This window comes from Erpetoichthys calabaricus, chromosome 2 (assembly GCF_900747795.2).
Source record: "Erpetoichthys calabaricus chromosome 2, fErpCal1.3, whole genome shotgun sequence".
Taxonomy (NCBI): Eukaryota; Metazoa; Chordata; class Cladistia; order Polypteriformes; family Polypteridae; genus Erpetoichthys; species Erpetoichthys calabaricus.
Window position 1 is genome coordinate 47,781,970 of NC_041395.2, and position 22,566 is coordinate 47,804,535.

General features: G+C 36.0%; 1 protein-coding gene across 4 annotated transcripts in view; it reads left to right on the forward strand.

Moving 5' to 3' along the window:
- The window catches only part of dennd5a (DENN/MADD domain containing 5A), a 126,576-nt gene that overhangs the window by 64,315 nt on the left and 39,695 nt on the right, over positions 1–22,566 (forward strand). For 2 of the 4 annotated variants that reach the window (XM_051922348.1, XM_051922349.1), the window contains 6 exons: positions 3,792–3,979; positions 9,976–10,293; positions 13,923–14,138; positions 14,485–14,719; positions 15,112–15,201; positions 18,311–18,461. In XM_051922348.1, the coding sequence (XP_051778308.1) occupies positions 3,792–3,979; positions 9,976–10,293; positions 13,923–14,138; positions 14,485–14,719; positions 15,112–15,201; positions 18,311–18,461 (1,198 nt within the window). The remainder of the gene's footprint in view (positions 1–3,791; positions 3,980–9,975; positions 10,294–13,922; positions 14,139–14,484; positions 14,720–15,111; positions 15,202–18,310; positions 18,462–22,566) is intronic. The other 2 variants (XM_028793752.2, XM_051922350.1) reach the window with 1 other exon arrangement.

The following is a 22,566-nucleotide window of genomic DNA, read 5'->3' on the forward strand; positions in this document are numbered from 1 at the left end:
TCTATTTTTAAACAAAAGTGGGAAAACAGCACTGTCGTTAATAATTTTTAACTTATTCATTTGGAAGCTTTAGCTGTTAAGAATTCCTCATCAAGACTGTTGTCTTACTTTTGGAGAACTGCACCTGTAATACATCCATAATGTAAAATTGCAAAAAAAAAAAAAAGTTAATGCTTTTGCTTCCCCCCCCCCCTCTTTTTCCATCGCATGTATTTTCAATCTCTTCTCCCATGTAACATTTCATCTCAGTACATTCCTCAATTTCACACAGCTTTCTTGTACTCCTTTGAGTTTGTCTGAAATTTTTGTCTGACTTTATATTCCCCTGTCCAAGTTCATTAATTGGCTTTCAGTTAGTTAACAAGAGGACACTGAACTATAAAATGCCAATTTGACAACACTGTTTTTTTCCCCATAATGAATTATGCTGTGTATTGCAGACAAAAAATATGCAGTGCTTTAATAAAACACAGCATTATAGAGCCAAAGTTCAGTAGTTCATAATGCATATAGTAAAATTACAGCAGCATGCAAATTGGGGAAGCAGTCACCTTACACATTTAGTGAAGTCAGATAATCTAATGCTAATTTTCTTTACCTCTGGCTTTTTCTCGGTGTAGTCATTTGCCATATTCTCCTCAGGCTTTGAAATTATAGGTAAAGGGTTTTAAAGTGTACCAAAGTGTGAGGCTAGAATTTCATATTTTGATATTTTGGCTCCTTTGACAAGTTTTTCTGCCCTCTAGCATAAAGTATCAGTGTTTCATATTCTCTGCTGGGGTCCCTGTTGCACAAGTCTTTAAAATAAAGAAAACTGAATTTCAGGCTTATTGACACTAAAGCCCAGCTTAAGAAAGTGAACTCCTTTTCATTCAAATACCACTCTACATGGTACTGTCATGTTGTTGTCGTCTTCTTCTTCTTGGAATCTTAGTGTCATTTTTGATTCTTCCCTTTACTATTCAACTTGCATAAATCACATTACGAAATTTTCCTAATTCTGCCTTTACTAAATAACCTGTGTTTCCTTGTTCCTGTCCTTTTCTAATAATGAGAAGCTTTCCCGTGCTTGTATCATATTTTTCATTAATTTCTGTAATTTGCCACTGATGAATACTCCTAATCTTTTATCTCCACTGTAGCTGGTTCAAAATCCCTGCTACAAGTCACTCAGCCTCACAGCAGTGTGCACATAATGCATGTACTGTTCAGTCTTCACTGGCACACTGTGCCATACAAGCCTAAATACAAAATAATGTTACTAATCCCATGACCTTTAGCACCACAGTTATATTTGCCCACTCCAGTTTACAAATGCTGACAAATATTGTCTTACCTCAAGCTAATCAATTCTTACTGGGTGACAGAGCCTTCTATTCTATTGCACCCAGATTTTGGAATGATATCCCTAAAGTAATTAGATAGGGTCACCTAACAAATTCCCTTATAAGGCAAATTAAAACATTTTTGCACAAGAAGACATTATTATCCTTTCTCTCAGTACACCCTCTCCGTTTAAGTGCTAATGATGAAAATAGCATCACAAATTGTTTGTTATCTACCATTTGGTTCATGTTCTTTGAGCATGGCAAAAATGCAATGTATTGTTGTTCCTATTATTATCATCATGATCATCATTTAGCACCCCCCCTAAATCACTGCGTATCCTGCTTTGCATGTACAGAGAATATTTTTTCGCCTATACCGTGTTGATTATTTAAGGCAGTATTGCAGCATAGAAATGTGTTTGCCCCCAGAAATACGTATTTTGCGGACTATAAGCATTGAATGAAATGTCTCACAGTAGAATATATATTTTTTTGTGTTTGGCTACCCCACCAAAAAATTACATCTTCCTTTGTTTGGTTTTGTGCACTAAAGATAGAGCAGGATATAGATGACAGTTACAATCATTACACTACTACAAAGTACTTTCAAAAATCTTTGAGTGTAGAAAATTAACAAAAAAGGAAAGATTTGAATGGGATTGTACAGTATTGTATAATAAAATTAACAAAGTTATTGATGACAACCTGAACTTGTCCCAGCTGTCCACATACTGTGTGTTTGTGAGGCTTTATTTACAGCTTTTCATGTTAGTATGGCACTTCTCCAACTAACTTGTTTAAGTTATCGAGGATGTGTGTAAATGCAGTTTTCAGGAGGAAATGATGAAAATCCTTCATCATCGGTCTTTCTCCAACTGGAATATAGTCTACCTTAAAGCTTCTAGCTATAATTAGTGAGATTCTTTTGTGGTCCAAAAGCAAACTTGCTTCATCTATTGTCATAAACTGACATTTTTTAAATTATCAATTTACAAGTTTATTGTTCTGTATTACCTTTGCTTTTTAGTTAAAAAAAAATATTATTTGCGTATAACAAATGTAATTCTTAATACAACTTTTTATTTTTTGGGGAGAAAATTAGTCTTGATATATGTCATTGCACCATAATTCTGGTATTTATCATACCATACCATACCATTTTCTAGGGCCGCTTAAACATGGTCAGAGTTGCAGGGGGCTGGAGCCTCTCTCAGCTGCCAGCTTAGGACACAAGGCAGGAACAATCTTTTGTTTTCTGTATTAGTATTTTTTAGAAAAAGATGGGTTGTAATCCAAGTATATTTGTGTATTTTTGTGTGTTTTTTGTTTGGTTTTATAAACTCAGTTTTTCATCATACAATTGTTCATATGAACATTTTATTTTGTGAGTTTTAATATTGATATTTTAATAAAGAGGACCACCTTTTTATGTAAAGTAGGCAAAGAGGCTCACATCTGTTGTTTCCACATACAAAACCATGGGCAGATATCAAGATCCCATTGGACTTCTACACATTGAAAAACCCCATGCTTTGAACCTAGATTTATAGTAGCCTGTTCCTTTTACGTCGGTTTCTATTTGTGAAACTGCATCATCTGTTTTAATGATTATGTCACATTAAAAAAAATACCACACTTAAGGTTTAGTCACTGGTTATTTGTCTGTTTATTTCTTCCAGGCAGCTTTCAAATTGAGATTATTTTGTTTTCAGCAAGATAGAAGTAGTCTGTGCTCTAAATACACTGTAGACCTTGAGTCAAGGACCAGTTGTAATTACCAGATCCTTGTGAGATGGCAGCGGGTGGCAGCATTTCATTAAAATAAGGATATGCTGTCTGTTTAGAATGCCAGCATGATTTTTCAAACTTGCTGTTTTTTGGCATTGCAGGATGGCAGTACTTGTTTTTTAACCTGAAAAATGGTTTTGATGTTATCTGTACACCACTGAAAGTTCTTGGCATTTTTTTTTTTATGCCAGAGTAGTTGAGTTATATTTCCAAGGCTGAGAGGCTTTCTAAATTTTTTTCTAATATTTTGAAGTGACTAGTCATGTTTGATATTTCTGGAAGTGTTTAGCAGGGTTAGGCTTGATTTATTACTCTTCTTAACTTGTATGTCATAAAATTGTGCAGTTCCGTTTTAGGGGGGAAATGCAAAGGCTTAATTTGAATGCAAAATTTCCCCATGTTCTTTCAATTGTTGAAGGATTTCCTGCAGATGACATTTGTAAAAGTCTGTGTAGCTTCATTTGGTGCACTGGTGTAGTACTTGGTTTTTGTACTTGGTTTTGACGCTTTTGAGAGAGCATGAACATCAAAAAACTTGCTCAGTACAACCAAAGGTTTTATGTAAAAACAATCATGTTATAATAAAGGAGTCACAATGTAATAAATCTGTACAGGTTTTTTTTTTTTTTTTAATCCAGCAAGAAAGTCATGATTTTTTTTCTCTTCTCTCTACAGACTACCAGAGATTAATGACCGTGGCAGAGAGCATCACAGCCTTAATGTTCCCCTTTCAGTGGCAGCATGTATATGTTCCCATTCTACCTGCCTCCCTTTTACATTTTTTGGATGCTCCTGTTCCATATCTGATGGGATTACACTCCAATGGCCAGGATGATCGATCCAAACTGGAACTTCCTCAGGAAGTGAGTAGTTCTCTACTCCAAATGTCCACATTCCTCGCATCTGCATTTTCATTTAATTTTGACATACTAACTTACAGATAAAGTGCAACATACACCACCTTATTTGATTTGATTACTGTATATGCGATTTGTGATCTTTAATTAAAATTGCCTATTTTTTATAAACATATTACATTAGGCAAGAACCTGCGGAGTGTTAACTGCAGGTTCTCTTTAAATTTACTTTTAAAACACATTTTACTCTAGGTAGTCGTCTGCTCGCCACAGGCTAATTTAAGCAATAAGTGAATTTCCCAGAATGAAGCTGTTGTATTTCATTTGCACTTATTTGTGTTTATTAAACAGCATACTACTAACTGTCTAATATACTAATGAGTACTAACAGGTTAACTGAACTCAGTTTTATGTTCTATTCAAATCATCAGAAGCAAAGATAAAGATAAAATCTGTTTCTGTTACTGCCTGTTGGGGGGGGGGGGTTATGCGTTTGTGATTCTGTTGTTTGCTGTGCACATGAGACAGCAGCTGCTGTGTATATCAGTAGGGGCATCAGGGTGGAGCAGTGGATAGTGTTGCTGCCTCAAAGCTGCAGAGTCCAGGACATGTATGAGTATACATCAGTGCCTCAATTAAACTAGACTTAAGCTACGTTTTAGCTGTGTTTTAGAATCCCATAGAAAATAATACCCTATGTGATGCCAACAAGGAGACTTCTAAACTCCTTAACATTTGCTTGTAAAAACAGGGTTCCATATGTTAAAACTGATTCTCTGAACCACTCTCCCAAAACTATTGGTCTGCACCTAAATGCAAACATTTAATGGAAGCCTGGCATACACAATGTAGAGTGATACTCTTAGAAGACTAAAGTAACAGAAATAGACTTTAAACAGAATATTGTGTTGTAGCCTTAAGAATGTAACTAGTATTTAAAAGATGTCCCCAGCAAAGCACTGGAGCATAGTGATAGCACAATGTAGGAAGCAGGCTAGTGGTGGTGTTGATGGTGTCGTCAGGGTGCGCTTACTCTATGGTCTTTGTGTAGATCCCAATGTCCCTTTGTAGTGATAGGGGCACTGTGCTGTAAAATTAGTGTCATCCTTCAGGTGGGATGTAAAACTAAGATCCTGGCTCTCTGCGGTCATACGATTCCTGGATATCTTTTTGAAAAGAGTACGCTGTTTTTCGATGTCCTGGCTAAGCTGCCCACCATAGCTTAGTCATTCTGGCCCATTTATCATCATATAATAGCTAATGTGTGGTAAGCTACTGGCGAAAAATGGCAACTGTTGCATCATACAGGTGAATGCTATACATTGATGGTAGTTGAAGTGGTTCCCCACTGTCTATGTAAAGTGTTTTGAATAAAAAGGCACTACATAAATGTTATTATTATTATTACTAGTAATGGCGCACTGCATGAAAACATGCAGTGAATACACTTGACTTGCGCATTCCTAGTTTTCATACTCTTTCTCTGTATGTTTAGCATTCGTTTGCTCAGAGGTTGATGTGCTTGCTGCTTCCTAAACAGCTCTTCTTTTCTCCACTCTTGTGGCCCGCTTATTCTCTTCTTTCGTCAACATCTTCTCGCGTTTAAAACTGATTAAGTCAGTGTTTGTGTTGCAATTACTTAGTATGTATTCTTTAATTTTTAACTTAAGCTGGCACTTTAGTCTTCAATCTGCCTCAAGAATGATTTAAAATATGAAGAGGTAGGGGAAGTGACGGCAAAGGTGGTAGGGAATGAGAATGGCACCCATATGCGTGCGCCTCATGGCCACCCTGCTGGCCACTGCTGAGAGTTGATTCTACAATAAAATAAAAATAAAAAAGAAGAATAACCTTGGAGGTCAATCATCACACTGAAAGTGGATAGTAGGCATCATGTAGCATATGTGTGCCAAATTCCAGGTCAATAGGTCAAATGGTTTGCAAGCTACAGGTGATTTAAAATCCTGTATAGACCAACGAACGGCCATGGTAGCATCTCTCTATATATAAAAGGAAATCCTGGAATGGAAAGCAAATGCAAGGCTACGATATGTGATAATCTCGAAAGACATTTAAAAGACCCGCGAGACCAAGGAGACTTGCTATGGTGCGTCTCGCGGGGACCGTAAATATGAGACTTGGTCCCAAGAGATTGTCCCAGGGCCATAGCAAAAAGGACAGCGGCTGTACAGGCTTTAAAGAAATCGAAGGGCAGCGCGACAGCAGCTATAACCCCCCCACCCCCCCTTCCGATCGCGAGCAGTGTTATACATCCTGCAAGAAAGAATTCAAACACGCCCAAGGCCAGTAATAAAAGACAGGTATTGCTTTAACAACGTCACGCGAGACCAGGCAGTGAGCCATCATTTAAAACAAGTCAACAGACCTCTAAGCTAGCATTTGTTGGATTGCTTTTGGCAGGCAAGCATCGTGTGCTCTGAGCTCTTAAAACAACGACATGCAACAGGCAGAAGAGGCAGCTAGCAAGCAGCAAAAAGACAGCAAATGATCCAAAGGCATATCCTTAGCGTACGTTCTGCCACAACACCCTTCACAACACGAGCAGTATTATACGTCTGGGAAGAAAGAGATGTAACCAGGCACGTGGCCGAAAATAAAGGACAAGTATTGTTTTTACAAAAGTTTTTAAAGTAAAAGTGAAAATAATGCATATGTAACAATTCACAAGAAAATAATCTCTTTAAATTGTAGATTGCCTGCCTAAGGTAAAGTCATCCCTGATGAATGGGGACGTGGGAATGAGGGGTCCTTTCATCGAATTAGCGCTATTTCAGATGTGGAATGGCAAAATGGGGGAGGCAGCTTGATGAGTGAGGTCTCCAGGACTTAAAACAAATCCAAATCATATTATGTGGTATCATCTAATGTGAAATTCTACTCCGTACTTCCAGAATTTTTATTTTTATATTGTATTGAGGATTTATTCTGTTCTATGTATTGTACTGTAGGGCTCAGAATTAAAAGACAATGTGTAAAATGACAAAGTAGAACTTCATAATGACGTTTACAAACATTGGCACTAAACACATGCAGAGCAGGTTAGAGACTATGAAACCAGTGAAATTAGAAAGACTCAAAAAAAAAACAAAAAACGGCGCTATACACATGTGGAGAAAGTTAAAGGATATGATAGTAGGAAAATTAGAAAATATAAAAAAAGAAAGTAAAGATCGCAGTAGCGCAAACAAACTGCCTCATTTAACTATGCACCAGTCTAACTTTGGTTTTGCACAATAATTACTACACTATTGCATCTTAATACTTAATTCTACTTTATTCACATGATTATACTTATTTATTATGTTCTACTATACTGTTATCTTTCAATCTATGACTTTTTGTTAATCTAACTAATACTCTTCTGACTTTGCACAGTTATTGATAAGCGGATCAGGATACATTTCACTGCGTGTTGTCTTGTATAACTATACATGTGACAAATAAAGAATCTTGAGAATTTCAAAAATGGAGTTTACCGCACATGCATTTATTGGTTACTTTGTTAGTGTATATATATTTATCTGTCTGCTTATTTAAAAAGCTAAATTTACCCCAGGAGTCAAAAATGTTCTGTCTAGCCCTTGTACAAAAACCTAGACAAAAACTGGGGTATCACCTTGGTAACCCCATGTACTTTTGGAACTGTGAGAGAAAAATAGCACGACTTTACAGACAGGAGTCCAATGCAGAACTCTACTTACTTTTTTACTTTGTAAAAAAAAAATTATTAACTGCTGATGATATAGATTGTTTTGTCTGTGCTTTAATTCCAAACAGAGAAACCTGTCCTGACCTCAATAAAAAGATCCAGCATATTGGGACTGGCAAGATTACAAATATTGTTTTTACAGAAGTTCTGAAATAAAAGTGAAACTAATTAAATAAATATCTTAAAAGTGTGTATCCGGAAAACCAAACACGGGGGTTGGCGAAGCCCCCTAGTATTATATATAAAGATCGTTATTAGAGGATGGGATGGCAGTAACCAGAGCACTTGCCTGTTGCAAGATATATACTTAACTAGAAGGAAAATTTATTTTCTCCTCTAACATGAATAAAGAATTAGTCAAAAGATTAGGACAGGTAGGAATTTAAAAACACATTCAAAGTTTTGACAATAACAGGCCATTCAGGCCAACCTAGCTTGTCAATCTCTATTCATCTAACTTTTGGGAGGTGGAGGGTGGGTTGATGCAGTTGTGTTTGATAACTTATTTTATATATTGTTGTTCTTTATGTGAAACAGAACTTTCAAACACGTACAGTATCTCCCATTTTCTAAATCTATTTAACCAAAGCATTTTCGTGGGGAATCTAGAGCCTATCCCAGCAAGCTCTGGATGCAAAAAACTATTGTCTGAAGTTTACCTCTCTCCAGCTTCCATCTGAATGTTTGTATTCTTGTTGAAGTATCAGTTTAAAACTATAAGCTGATGTGTACCGTATTAATTCCCTTCAAAATCCTAAAGTTCTGCTGTATCAGCACTTACATTTTTATTGTTTAAATTGACAAGATTCAACTCATTCAATCATTTTTTTTTTGTAGCTAGACCTGGAATAATTGTAGTAGCTTGTCTCTGCACCTTCTCTGTGTTTATTTAATAATAAGTAGAAGTCAAGTGCCTGGGATATTGTAGATGAGGTCTACACATTGAATAGAATAGTTCAAACATAACCTGTGTGGTGCTTGCACTCATCACAGCATGCTGTGCAAACTGTCTTCCTATTAGTCTTTTTAATGGCTTCTGTTCACTGTGTACATGTGGACAATAATAAATAAAAACTAAATATTTTTTCAGTTAATGTACTTTCAGAACCCTTCTATTTGTGCACTTGCATTTACTTTCTACTTGGAACACTTTACATTTATTTGCATTAAATTTCTTCAGCAACATACTGGCCACGTCCATCTACAAACAGCATAGATGCAACAATTGTATTCTCAAACTAGATAATACCTAAGCTTCTGTTACACCTTGATACTGTTTTCATGAGAATTAATGAACAGGAGAGGAGATGAAATGCATCTTTTACAGAGTCAAATGTGAAACCTGAATGAACTTGACTTAAATGTCAAATATGCAGACATAACTGTTGCTTCCCAAATGCAGGGTCTATGTGGCTTGCAACAGCAACCAAAAGCAGCTTCCACAAGATGTCATACTGTACACATTCATAAGCCTCTTCCAGATTTACAAAGAAACAAGTGTTTCTAATAGTCATTTGTGGTTGTATATTTTTTTGGTATTTTACTAAAAATATTAACATGAATGCTGTCTTTGTAGTATTATTTTTTTCTCTAGGTATGACACATTTCACTATTTGTTTAAAACCATGCACTAAAATGTTTAAGGCAAACTGTGTATGAAGTACAACCTTTTTAGCATCTGAGAATGTATGTGTTCAACTTTATGAATTTTTTTAAAATGCAGAGAAGTCAGTTAACATTTCTTTCTGGTTTTCAATCCTTTTTTCTCTGTAATTCTTAAGTTTTAATATTGATCTTCCCATTTAATGTTTTACTTATTTGCATAAATGTTACAGAAAAGTAAATTAAAGTTGTATTATTTGAATACTTCTGTCAGCTTTTAATAAATTGTACTAACATCTAGTATTCTTAACAACCCACATTGTGTAACTATAGTTAATTTTATTTTACTACAGTTTATTTTGTTTGTGAGGGTGTTAGATTTTATGTAAGTACAAATATTTAAAAATTACCAGAATTTTAAATCTTGTAGTTCCCTGTGTCTTGTCCCGTCAGTTATTGTGTAACTACTTCATTCTATTGATAATCAGACAAATCTTCATAAAGTTGGTTGGAGAAAAAAAACTTTCATTACCTTAGAGCTGATAACATTTTGTAATGTGAAGATATGTAGTAAAAAAGAAATTCTAACTCCATGACTTAGCACAGTAGGCAGAAAAGTAGTTTGCTATTCTTGAAATAAGTATTATTTTTGTTTTGATGTGTTTTTCAGGCCAATTTGTGTTTTGTTGATATTGACAACCACTTCATTGAACTGCCTGAGGATTTGCCTCAGTTTCCTAACAAGCTGGAATTTATTCAGGAAATTTCAGAAATACTAATGGCTTTTGGAATCCCTCCAGAAGGCAGTCTGCACTGCAGTGAAAGTGCCTCCAAGTTAAAAGGTCACCGGTCTATTGATGTCGCTTCAGACAAACGCAATGGCAACATTGCATGCTCTCCTCTGAACTCATACAAACTCTTAAAAGAGAATGAAACCATTGCACGACTGCAGGCCCTAGTGAAAAGGACAGGAGTCAGTGTAGACAAGGTGAGTATGTAGACAAGGTAACAAAGTTCAGTTAATGGAACTGTAAAACAAAACTGCAATGCAATCCATATTACTAACCAAGAATGGTAAACCGGAAGGCACAGACCAAGGTACACAGCGATGGACGCAGGAGACATAGTGCGCAGGCGCCTACAGCGCGCATCTCATAAACCTTAAGCGAAGTCTGATCCACCGCGAACGAGGAGTCACGGCTCAAAAACGAAATAGCTCAACTAACGCCACACAGAAAAGAGAATTCTGCACTGCACCCCAGAGTCAAACGGAAGATGCTATGGAGTCTGCAAAGGTCCACAAAGATAGTACGAAAGGCGCAGGCGCCTACAACGCGCTTCTGAACTAAACGTCCTCACTACACAGCATGGTCCGGGTAATAAGAATAAAAGAACTCTCCGTATTAAACGTTCGGCATCCTCACACGTCCAAACCATATAGCATATGTGAATCACATTACAGTGATGCATTATTAACAGTACAACCACAGAAAATGTTCCGTATTAACAGTAAGTGCAATTATCCATATTACTAATGGTAGACAACGGATAACTAATGGAGTCACGGTCACGGCTCCAAAACGATCCAGCTCAACTAACGGAGCTACAAAAATGAGCCCGCATGGATAAAATCATTAAATGTGGGCACCGCAGGCGCCTACAACGCACTTCTCAAACAACGCAACCAAAGGAGTCACGGCTCCAAAACGAAACATCTCAACTGACAGACATACAGAAACGAGCCCGTCTGAATACAATTAATGAACGCAGGCGCCTACAACGCGACTCTCAAACAGCAGAGGCAATACATAAACGGCAAAGAAAGGAACGACAAACAGCTGCTAAACAATTCCGCCAATTAGCTGACAACGCATTCTGTAATGAGTCCACTATTAATGAACATTCATTAGGATTAATGAATATCATTTGCTGTCATTGTCATTCACTTAACTTCCCTGAAGAAACAACTGGCACTACAACTAATGAGTTTACACGTTGTTGTCAAAAGGGTCAGGTTAGACTGCCTCCTTTAGATGACTTTCCTGAATATCTACGGAAGCTTCTAACTAACAGTGTACCCGAAAGTAAAAACTTTATGGACTGCATTGGATCCTACAATAGTTCATTTGCTTTTGCATCTACCGGGGTATATATCAGGCCACCAGCTGGCAATGGCCCATACTGCTTTCGCGTATGTGGACAAGTATTACATCGGATTGGAACAGTGCATCCTGAACCATATCACGAACGCAACTATGTACAAATCTACGTGTTAGATCCAGATGTCGCAATCTATCAACGAATGACCCTTCCTGAAAACAAGCAATACACAGAGCTGATAATGAGAAACGTCGCTGAAGTCATAAACAGTCACCCATTAGCTAAGTCTACAAAAGTACTTACAGGATCACATTCTAACAATACTGTTTTGATTCCTACAGTTGACCTTCCAAGTTCTGACCTGGAATTACCTTTTACACTTAAACGACGCCAATTTCCCATTAAACCTGCATTTGCCATGACAATCAACAAATCCCAAGGACAAACCATGGACAGAGTTGGCATATACCTCTCTGAGCCTGTACTTGGACATGGACAACTTTATGTAGCCTTCTCAAGAGTTCGGCGTTCATCTGACATTAAAGTTAAAGTTGTAGATACTCCATACCAAGGAAAACTCATTCAAGGACAACACACCATCTTTACTACAAATGTTGTGTATAAAGAAATATTCCAATAAATCTTTCTAATGTGCCATGCTATGGGTTCTTTACTTCCTTTGTTCGTCATCTACACCTTTACACTCCAATATATCTCATACATACATCAATGTATTTCGGGTTACCCAACACCAGGGGTTGGCGAGCAGGGGGCGAAGCCCCCTACTATAAATATAATATGGATAGCATTGTTGTACAGTGCTTGGTTCTGTTGAATTACAGATGTGAGAGCCTTTGTGTCCTATTTATTCTTTTTGAGTTTTCTCTGGGTAACTATGTTTCTGTCACATTCGAAAAATGTACCTGGTTAGTAAATTTGTTTTGTATGACTGGGTGGAACAGTGTCCTATATAAAAGTAATGAATTATTATTATTATTATTATTATTATTACACTGGATTATTGCTTTTAATCAGCATTTGTTGTTGCCTTACTTCCAGTTCTGCTGTAATAGGCCTAGTCTACCCTGATTCTGCACTAGTAATATCAGGTTTAGCAAATTGTAGACTTGACTTGCTTTAAATCCATTGCAGTGCACAAGAAGGACTGAAACCTATTTCATATCTTTGTATCGTAGCAAGTTCACTGATCAGGCATCTCCTGACCTCTAGCTTAAACAGTTTGATGTCTATGATAAGTCCAGATAGGTAAAATGAATGACTTCTCTTATATTATTTGGCTTCACTATTCAGCTCTTGTTGGCTCCTAGTTTGTAGTAGTAGCACACCTACAGCTTATAGTGTCCAATAGACAAGCCCAGTAGACACTTGATTCTTTACAAATTATTGTGAGTGACTACTGCAGCTTTAAACCTCCAAGTCCCAATTTATTGCTGGTGACACTTTAATGACCACGATACCTTTGCTGGAGACATAAAGATGCTTTAGTCTCCTCTTCAATATAGACAAGTGGAATTTTCTGATCATATACCTCAGCTTTCTATGTGCCATTCACCTGCAGGTGAATGTATACTTCATAATGTCTGGGCACCATTACATTCTGTATAGCCATCATTGTTATGATAATTAAATAGCATTTAAAATAAAATATAGAGTTGAGAATTGCTATGATGTATTCTGTATATAACTTTTCTGTAAGCTAAATAAATTTGGCTTATTTAGCAACTATGCTTATTACTAGTAAGAGAACAAAACACAAAAGCATAAAACCCACTTAATGTGGAGTTTGTGTAGGCTTTTATCTTTCATGTCTTATCCTTTAAACATAAAAAGATTTGTCATAATAAAACTGTTTGCTTTAAGCATAGGAATAATCTGGAATTAAGACAGAGTGGTTCTTCAGGCCGCCTAGCAATTGATTTTAATACAAATCTGATGTTGGCTCATTATGGTTGTTATGTCTCTACATGCCATAGCAAAAATTGATTAATCTTCCCAATTGCAGAAAAATATCAATGGCGCTATTGTGTTGTTAAAGTGGAAGAAGTAATGGGAAACATGGATCAATTTGGATAATTTCGGCTTCATTTGCTAAACATAGCATGATTTTTTTATTTGACTCCTTTGATTTATGTTAAATAAGAATAATAATAGAATCCGTATATCCCTTACCAAAACCTGCCTAATTCAATACATAGACTAGATTCTCTCCTGGCAGGAACCAACTCTATATAGGTTGTCAGTCCAACACATACATGTACTTGGACAATGCCAATTTGGAAACGTCTGTCAGTCAAATCTGCACATCTTTAGGGATGTGGGAGGAATATAGCAGCATGAGGAGAAAAGCGTAACACTGAGACAGAGAATGTGCAAACAAATCTCACAGAGATAGTAAATCACAGAGTCAACAGGGTTAACAAGTTCAGTGTGTCAGCCTTCATGCCTTACATTAGCTCTTTCATGTATTTAACATTTATTTTTCTTTTTTGTGTTTAGCTTGAAGTAAGGGATGAAGCAAGCAATAACAAGGACTTAAAGGTCCAATGTGATGAAGAAGAGCTTAAGATGCATCAGTTGAACATTCAAATCAGAGAGGTGTTTGCCAATCGTTTCACACAAATGTTTGCCGATTATGAGGTGTTTGTGATTCAGCCCAGTCAGGACAAAGAGTCCTGGTTTAGCAACAGAGAACAGATGCAAAACTTTGATAAAGTGAGTACACAAGACTTGCATTCTGTATTTATTCTTATCAACATGGTTACAACCAATTCATAATAGTTTAAGCAGGCCAAATTGAGCTGCTGTTGTACTTACTAACTTTGAAGAATACAAAGAATAAGTGCTTAAAATAACATCTTTGCATTTTCTTTGTATATCATATGTTGGGTGGGGATATCTAAATGGTTTGACAGGGAATTGGTGGCTTTATTAAGGAGAATTAAATAGACTTCTAAAAAAATTCAAATTTTACAGAGTACATCAAGACAAGCAGTCATCAGAAAAAGCTCTTGGATATGCTTTACTTTATAATAATATGTTTTATTTTCTTTTTTCTTAGGCATCTTTCTTGTCAGACCAGCCTGAGCCATATCTGCCTTTCTTGTCAAGGTTTCTTGAAACACAGATGTTTGCATCTTTTATTGACAATAAAATAATGTGCCATGATGATGAGGACAAAGACCCAATTTTAAGGGTTTTTGACTCGAGAGTTGATAAAATCAGAATGTTGAATGTAAGAACCCCAACCTTGAGGACATCAATGTACCAAAAGTGTACGATGATTGATGAGTCAGGTATGCAAGCAAAAGTTACTCATTTAAAGAATATTCTATTTTATAGCCAGTTTTTAGTCTGGGGATTTTTGAGAAAGGAATTCACACCAGGACATCTTGCTTTTTGTACAGCTGTATATTGCATTAATGCTAAAGGCCTACAGTTGAATATGTATATTGGCTATCCTATACCAAAAGAACGTCTAACCTTTAAGTGTTTTGAAAAATGTGTTCATTTCGAATTGTTTGCAAGGTTTCTTGGAATGTGTAGTAATAAATTTAGTTTGACATAAATCCTTTAAACACAGAGACAATTTGAGCCAACAGAAAAGCTTAAAGCTTTGTAGGTGACATTTTATTGTCTTCTCTTTTGTAGAATAGCTGACCCCTGTGTACCTTTTTGCTGTTTTCAGATGTTCTGCTTAAAAAGAGGTTTGAGCATTTTGATCTGGTTGCTCCTGCTCCTCACTGTATTGGATTGGAGAACTATAAAGCTCATCTTAGTAATTATATTTTGTTTTGATTTCTGTTCTTGGGTGATGGTTTTCTTTTTAAATTTTGATTTTTGTTTTTGGTGGTGGCCTTTATTGCTAACATTGCCAAATAATTAAGCACAATTTTAGTTCTCTTAAAAAGGCGCTTTTTTGTTTTTAACTAATAAATTACATTCACTAAGACAACAATCTCAAAAGGCCAAAATTCACACCTTTGCACTTTGAGTATCACTATGCTGATATTTAGTCATTTTCATTCTTTAGTTGAATAAATACAAGCAATAGTGCTGTCTTCTAGGCCTGGCTACTGGAGAACCACGGCATCTGCAGATTGTTATTTCATCTAGTTTCTTAGTTAATTACAAATATTTCTGCTGATGGAACATTTGAATTAATTAGATGGTATACTTCAATTCTGCATTTCTGAAAAAATAAAATTAGAGCTTTGCCTGTGAACTTCACAAACGTTCTTTCTTTAATTGTCACTTTCATTGCACAGATTTATTCTATTCCATTCTGTCTTTATGATTTTTAGTCGATTAGCTTAAAATTCCTAAGAATTTAGTGTTTTTTTTTCCTTCTTTCCATTAACCAAAGAAAAATAACCTGCACATAACAAAGTAGCTAGTAGACTGTGTAACATGGTATACAAAGCCGTATAACTAATAACGACCAGACCGGGAGCTAATTGAGCCAGTTGTGTTTTAAAAATATAATTAATGCTTTAATGCATTCCTTCTGACAGCCTTATATATATATATATATATATATACAGTATATATACAGTATATATATATATATATATATATATATATATATATATATATATATATATATTTGCCTGTGTTTATAATATGTTAATAAAAAAAGTCATGATTACAAAGTGTAAAAGATCTTGAGTACTGAAGCTAGTTAACCTGAAGCAAATGTACAGAAGCTGTAAACCTATTCTGTCTGTTTAGACATTTTCTTGTCTTTTATTTTGCTGTTTTAGGAGTTGTAGGGGATGAGTGCTTTTTAATATTCTGCACATTTAAACTGAATTGTTTTTGTAATCTTTTTTTTTTTTTTTTTTTTATACTAACGGAGCCTTTTTCCAGCATGAACAGTACAAGTAATGGAGTTGCTAACATTGAAAACAGTGGTTTTTAGAGTCCTTAGATGTTCCCGTGTCAGGCTTCTGCAATAAATTTTGAATGATTATTGTAAGCCTTGTATATTCCTGTAATTTGTAATACTCATGATCTGAAAACAGAAATATAGTATCAAATGCTACATGAAATTAGTTTAAAGGAGTACAGTACTCCACTCAAAAATATTTATTTGGTACTTACTCCATGTAGTTTGTAGTAAAGTAAAATTTCTTGCATTGCCTGTGTCACATAATTCACATCTGTCATTTCATTTATGTTCAAAACTTGCATATTATTCAAAGTTATTTCGGGAAAGTGCAGCACATATTATAAATAGAAAAACTAATTTCTGTAATTTTGTGCTTTTGAATTGAATACAGGACTTCAATTCAGAAGAATGAATGAAGTTATTTTGCTTGTTTTGAACAAAGCATACATGGTAATGGATATATACAAAAGTCATAAAATTTAATACAGTAATCCCTCCTCCATCGCGGGGGTTGCGTTCCAGAGCCACCCGCGAAATAAGAAAATCCGCGAAGTAGAAACCATATGTTTATATGGTTATTTTTATATTGTCATGCTTGGGTCACAGATTTGCGCAGAAACACAGGAGGTTGTAGAGAGACAGGAACGTTATTCAAACACTGCAAACAAACATTTGTCTCTTTTTCAAAAGTTTAAACTGTGCTCCATGACAAAACAGAGATGACAGTTCTGTCTCACAATTAAAAGAATGCAAACATATCTTCCTCTTCAAAGGAAACAGAGAGGAAAGCAAACAAATCAATAGTGCTGTTTGCCTTTTAAGTATGCGAAGCACGCGGTACAAAGCTGTTGAAGGCGGCAGCTCACACCCCCTCCGTCAGGAGTAGAGAGAGAGAGAGGAAAACAAACAGTCAAAAATCAATACGTGCCCTTCGAGCTTTTAAGTATGCATGTCGCTTCACGAAGCAGCTGCACACAGAAGGTAGCAACTCTTTCAGCATTTTTAGACGAGCGTCCGTAGAGTCTAGGTGTGCGAACAGCCCCCCTGCTCAATCCCCCTACGTCAGGATCAGAGAGAGTCAGCGCAAGAGAGAGAGAGAGAGAAACAAAAGTAAGTTGGGTAGCTTCTCAGCCATCTGCCAATAGCGTCCCTTGTATGAAATCAACTGGGCAAACCAACTGAGGAAGCATGTACCAGAAATTAAAAGACCCATTGTCCTCAGAAATCCGCGAACCAGCAAAAAATCCGCGATATATATTTAAATATGCTTACATATAAAATCCGCGATAGAGTGAAGCCGCGAAAGGCGAAGCGCGATATAGCGAGGGATCACTGTATACATGCTTTATAATTATAATCACTTGAGTGTTTTAAATATATACTTTTTAATTTTATTTGACAATACAGGGTGCTCACTGAGGTCCTTTTTCGTTGTATACCCAATGTGTGTATATGTGACAAATATATTCTAAATCTAAATCTAAATCTACTTAAATAATAAAAGCAGTTATGTAGTTTAATTTTCAAAACAAGTTAAATGATACAAGTGGAGTACTGCTGCTTATGTTTTAAGGACCAGGTGCACAATATATAAGCCCTTCAATAAAATATTAAGCCTCATATATGGCACAAACCCTGTCCCTTTAGTAGTTATCTGAAATTCCTGCCTGAAAACTCTTCTGTCTTGGAATAAAGATGCATCCATCAGTAGATGGTTTATTTTGGTGGAGCACTGGAATATCTGAGGACCATAAACCTTTATTGTTTGCTTATTTATTTTTGCATTTCCTAGACATGTGAGCCTGCATTTTCTGTCCTTACTCCACTAACACAATAATTATTGTCAATGCATTTTGTTTCGTGTGAAGTGTATTGCTATTACTCTTAAACTATTTAATATGCGATTCAGCTCCACTTCTCAGGCTGCTGTGTTAATTGTTGTCTGAGATAAATATTATATTTAACTGCTAACAACTACTGTTTATTTTATATGCAGAAAAAGCAATAGAAATGAGACTCGCAAAAATTGATCATACTGCCTTGCACCCCCATTTGTTGGACATGAAGATTGGTCAAGGGAGATATGAGCCTGGTTTCTTTCCTAAGTTACAGTCAGATGTACTGTCTACAGGGCCAACCAGCAACAAGTAAGTGTGATAAGTGGATGATGAGAACTCAGACTGAAAGTAGGATACATGTGCTTGTCTAACTTAAAGCTAGAAATTTCTGTTAAAGCAAGAAATTGGAGTAACTTTGATTAGCCACACCTTCTCTATAATATACCATGAGCATTTTACTATTTGATCAAAATTTGAAAACTATGAACTTTAGTTTCAGTTTATGTATCCATCCACTGGATGAAACGACTGATTCACACTGAGAGGTGGGGGTGATTACTGCGAGAATTTTTTTTTTTTAACTGCTTATTTTTCTCAGGCACTGTCTAGGAGGTTACAATAGAACATTAGAACAATCTAGACAGGAACAGGCCATTCAGCCCAACATAGCCCACCAGTTCTATCCACTTAATTCTGCCAAAAAAAACAAAACATCAAATCTAGTTTTGAAAATATCTAAAGACTTACTGTTCACCACACTGCTTGGTAACATATTCCAAGTGTCTATGGTTCTCTGTGTAAACAAAAACTTCCTAGTGTTTGTGTGAAAATACTACTCACAGTACTCCAGATGAGGCCTCCCCAGTGTGTTATAAAGCTTGAACATAATCTCCTTGGACTTTTACTCTACACATCATGCTATACAGTATAACCTAACTTCTTTTAGCCTTTTTTTCTAAAAACTGTTTGCCATTTAATAGTTTTGCATCCACTACAACTCCTAAATTCTCCTCTTAAGGTGTATGTTCGATTTTTCAGACCTCCAATTGTGTATACATATGTTTTTTATAGGTATTTAGTTAAAACTATTAATTTAATCTCTAAATATCTCACAGTCTGTGTTTGCTTCATTGCCCCCTAGATAGTTTGTAAAAAGTTTAGTGAGTGATAGTGAAGTCAGTGATTGTATGTCTGAGGACAGTGCCGCTTGAATTGGCTTTGGCTGGTTATTTTATGGAGAGGAAATTTAAGCTCTAAAATAAATATAAGAAAAGTTGCTTGTTAAAGACATTTATAAATAATGACTGGTGTGATTGCACACATTGGGTGTGTTAGAGTTATTGGCTGTATAAAATGTAAGATAGTAGGTTAATTTCTGGCTTCAAATTTCTGATTGAATGAGAACAGCTGTGTCTGCCTCTTTAGATCATATCCTGGAGTGCTTTCTGAAAATACTTCTTTTATAAAAATAAAAAAAATAAAAACATTTTCCTATTGAACTTTTTCCTGTCATTCCTAACATCCACATTTGATGCTAATAAAATAACTTAGTGCTAACTTACTGGTACTGAAATAGCCAGTCATACCCAGCCCTTGCTGTGTTTGGTGGGATTCAATGAAACATTAAATTTAAATGCCTTTAAGATATAAAAGAACAAGAGCACCCCCTTTAAGTCTTGAATATGTATTATAAATGTTAAGCAGCTAGTTATGCCCAAAAGGTGGATTTAAATTCTGTAGTGATAATACAGATACACTGTTCTACCACTTGATTTATTTCTGTCTGTCTATAAACACACTCTTAATGACCAATTTTTAGGTACACTGGTATCTGGTAGGATTCCCTTTTTTGCCTCCAAAATGCCCTTAATTATTTCAGGCATGGATTCGGCAAGGTAATGGATACATTCTTTAGTGATTTTGATCCATGCTGGCTTGAAAGCACTCTGTTCATCCAGACTCTTCAGCCACATTCATACTGTGTACTGTCTTAGCAAAGAGTAAACTGAAATTGGAGTTTTGTTCATGGATCCAACTTGAGACAATGCATACATTTTGACATTGTGTTTGCATTATTTTGCTGGAAGTATCCATGTTCTAAAAGGTAGACTGCACACACCAGATTACTTTCAGCTGCCTTTGCATTATACACCAGTTATATTATATGACTCGCCTAGTCATTTGCACCTCTCTCAAACAGTCCATTTCAAGGTGTACATCATGGTTCTTTCTCAAAAAAAAAAAAAAAATCCATACCCTATCGTTAAAATTAGAGTGGTATGGTTATGACTATCGAGCAGGCATGTCTTGTGATAGGAGTGCCTTGTAGTGCTGCAAGCTACAGCAGGACCCTTCTCAGAGTTTGAACTGTGCTAATTATATGACATAAACATGCAGTTTGATTGCCTGTTCAGCTGAGCTCCAAAATCTGAGTGTTCCTCAGGATGGGAATTGAGGTTTTAACAGAGAACCAGTATAACCCCTATTTCCCCTCATGCTTCTTCAAATAGTTCATCAGAAAACTTCCCAGGCACATTTGTGGGACTCATGTACTGTATGTCTGTACATGTGTGTGTGTAAACCTATATACCGCGTTTCCCCGAAAATAAGACCGGGTCTTGTATTAATTTTTGCTCCAAAAGATGTAATAGGGCTTATTTTCAGGGGATTTCTTATATTTATTCCTGTACAACAATGTACATTTATCCAAATACAGTCATGTTGTCATCTTCTGGAATATTGTCATGACTCTCCACATTCAAACCCTGAATTCCACCCTGAATTTCTTGTACTCCAGCCAATTTTTTTCAAAATTATACCGGTTTCACAGTATTCTACGGTATTTTTTCCCCATGCGTGAGTGGATGTTAACCACATTTTCCACTGCAATTACTGCAGTAGACTGGCTAAGAATAACCTATTCCACTGTCATGAGAATTGTACATTGTACAAAAAAATTTTTTAATGTGCACACAAGTATTAATACAGGTTTGCATGGCCTCATAAAGTGATAGTTTTCAAGGTGGTGGCACTAATGAAGCGAAGGAATCACATTGCATGACAGTTGCAGTCAAAATATAGAACCTTTTTATTTAACAAATTTTGCAAACAACTTAAACTAAAATTTTGACAACATATTTTCAACCATCCAAAGAGGCATTAGACTTAGTAAAATACCCATAGGTGCTTGTCAAACGTTGTATTGCACTGAACATGTCTTAGAAAAGGAATAAATAGTAAATATGTTTTGTAACCCAACTATACTTTCTGTTAATGTTAACAATCTCCGTCCACTGACACGTTAAAGTGACTTTTTAAACAACTTTACCATCATTAAACTGTATAATATTTAAAGTAATAAATAATAACAATAAAATAAATAACAGTGCAACTTCCAGTAATAATACTGTTACTTCAAGACTTCAGTCCCAGGTGCATTACACAGTATTCACCAAATAAAAATAAAATAAAATAAAACAAGTGCAACTTGATGATGACATCTTTACCAACTGAACCATCATTAAGGCAAATTGCCTTAATATGCACCTTGCTTCAAGCTAAGCTATATACATAAATAATAAAACTGCAACTTGCATTTATAATGCTATTTGTGGTATAGCCCTACAGAATCATATTAGGGCCACGGGGAAGAAAAAAAAAACTATATGTCGAGAATAAAGTCAACATTTCCACTTTATTCTCATAGTTTATTTTGTCATTAAAGTGGAATGTCGTAAACTAAACTTCATCCTAAAATCAATGTTTAATTTACTAGATTTTCTCAAACCCCGTTATAAGTTAATGTAGCACATTAAATGCTTTGTGTTGTGTTCCCCGACCCAGTTGTTAATCGCTACACGCTTCTTAAACTGAATTTCTCTGCACTAAGAGGAGGCGCAGGCAGCGATCGCCCCACAGAATACATTCACATCATGATATTTCTGCTCTCTGAAAATTTGGAATGCTAAAATAAATACTTGATATCATTTTCAGGATGAAATGCCTTAAAGCAGGTATGAAACATGCACGGTAGTGTGCCGGTAGTGCTGCTTCCTCGCAGTAAGGGGTCCCCAGGTGTACGTTCAATGTAGAGAACTTTATGGCTGGTGTGACGAGGCTCCAAAAACTGGATGTATGAATGGGTATCGCACAGGTATAACTTAAATATTGTGTAAATGTTGGGTTTGTGATCTGGTGTTCGGGGACATGAACACAGAATTCAATGGATGTTCATCTGAGCGGGCTTTCTTTATTGCATGCGTGCTGTCTCTGTCTGACGTACCAAACCCCCAGTTCCTATCCTTCCTTTTTCTTTCTCCACATAACCAATCACCACACGGTAAATGTCTTTGTGAAATTAAAACTAGTTCTAAACTTAGACCACGGAGTGTTCAGAACTTTAAAAAAAAATCTT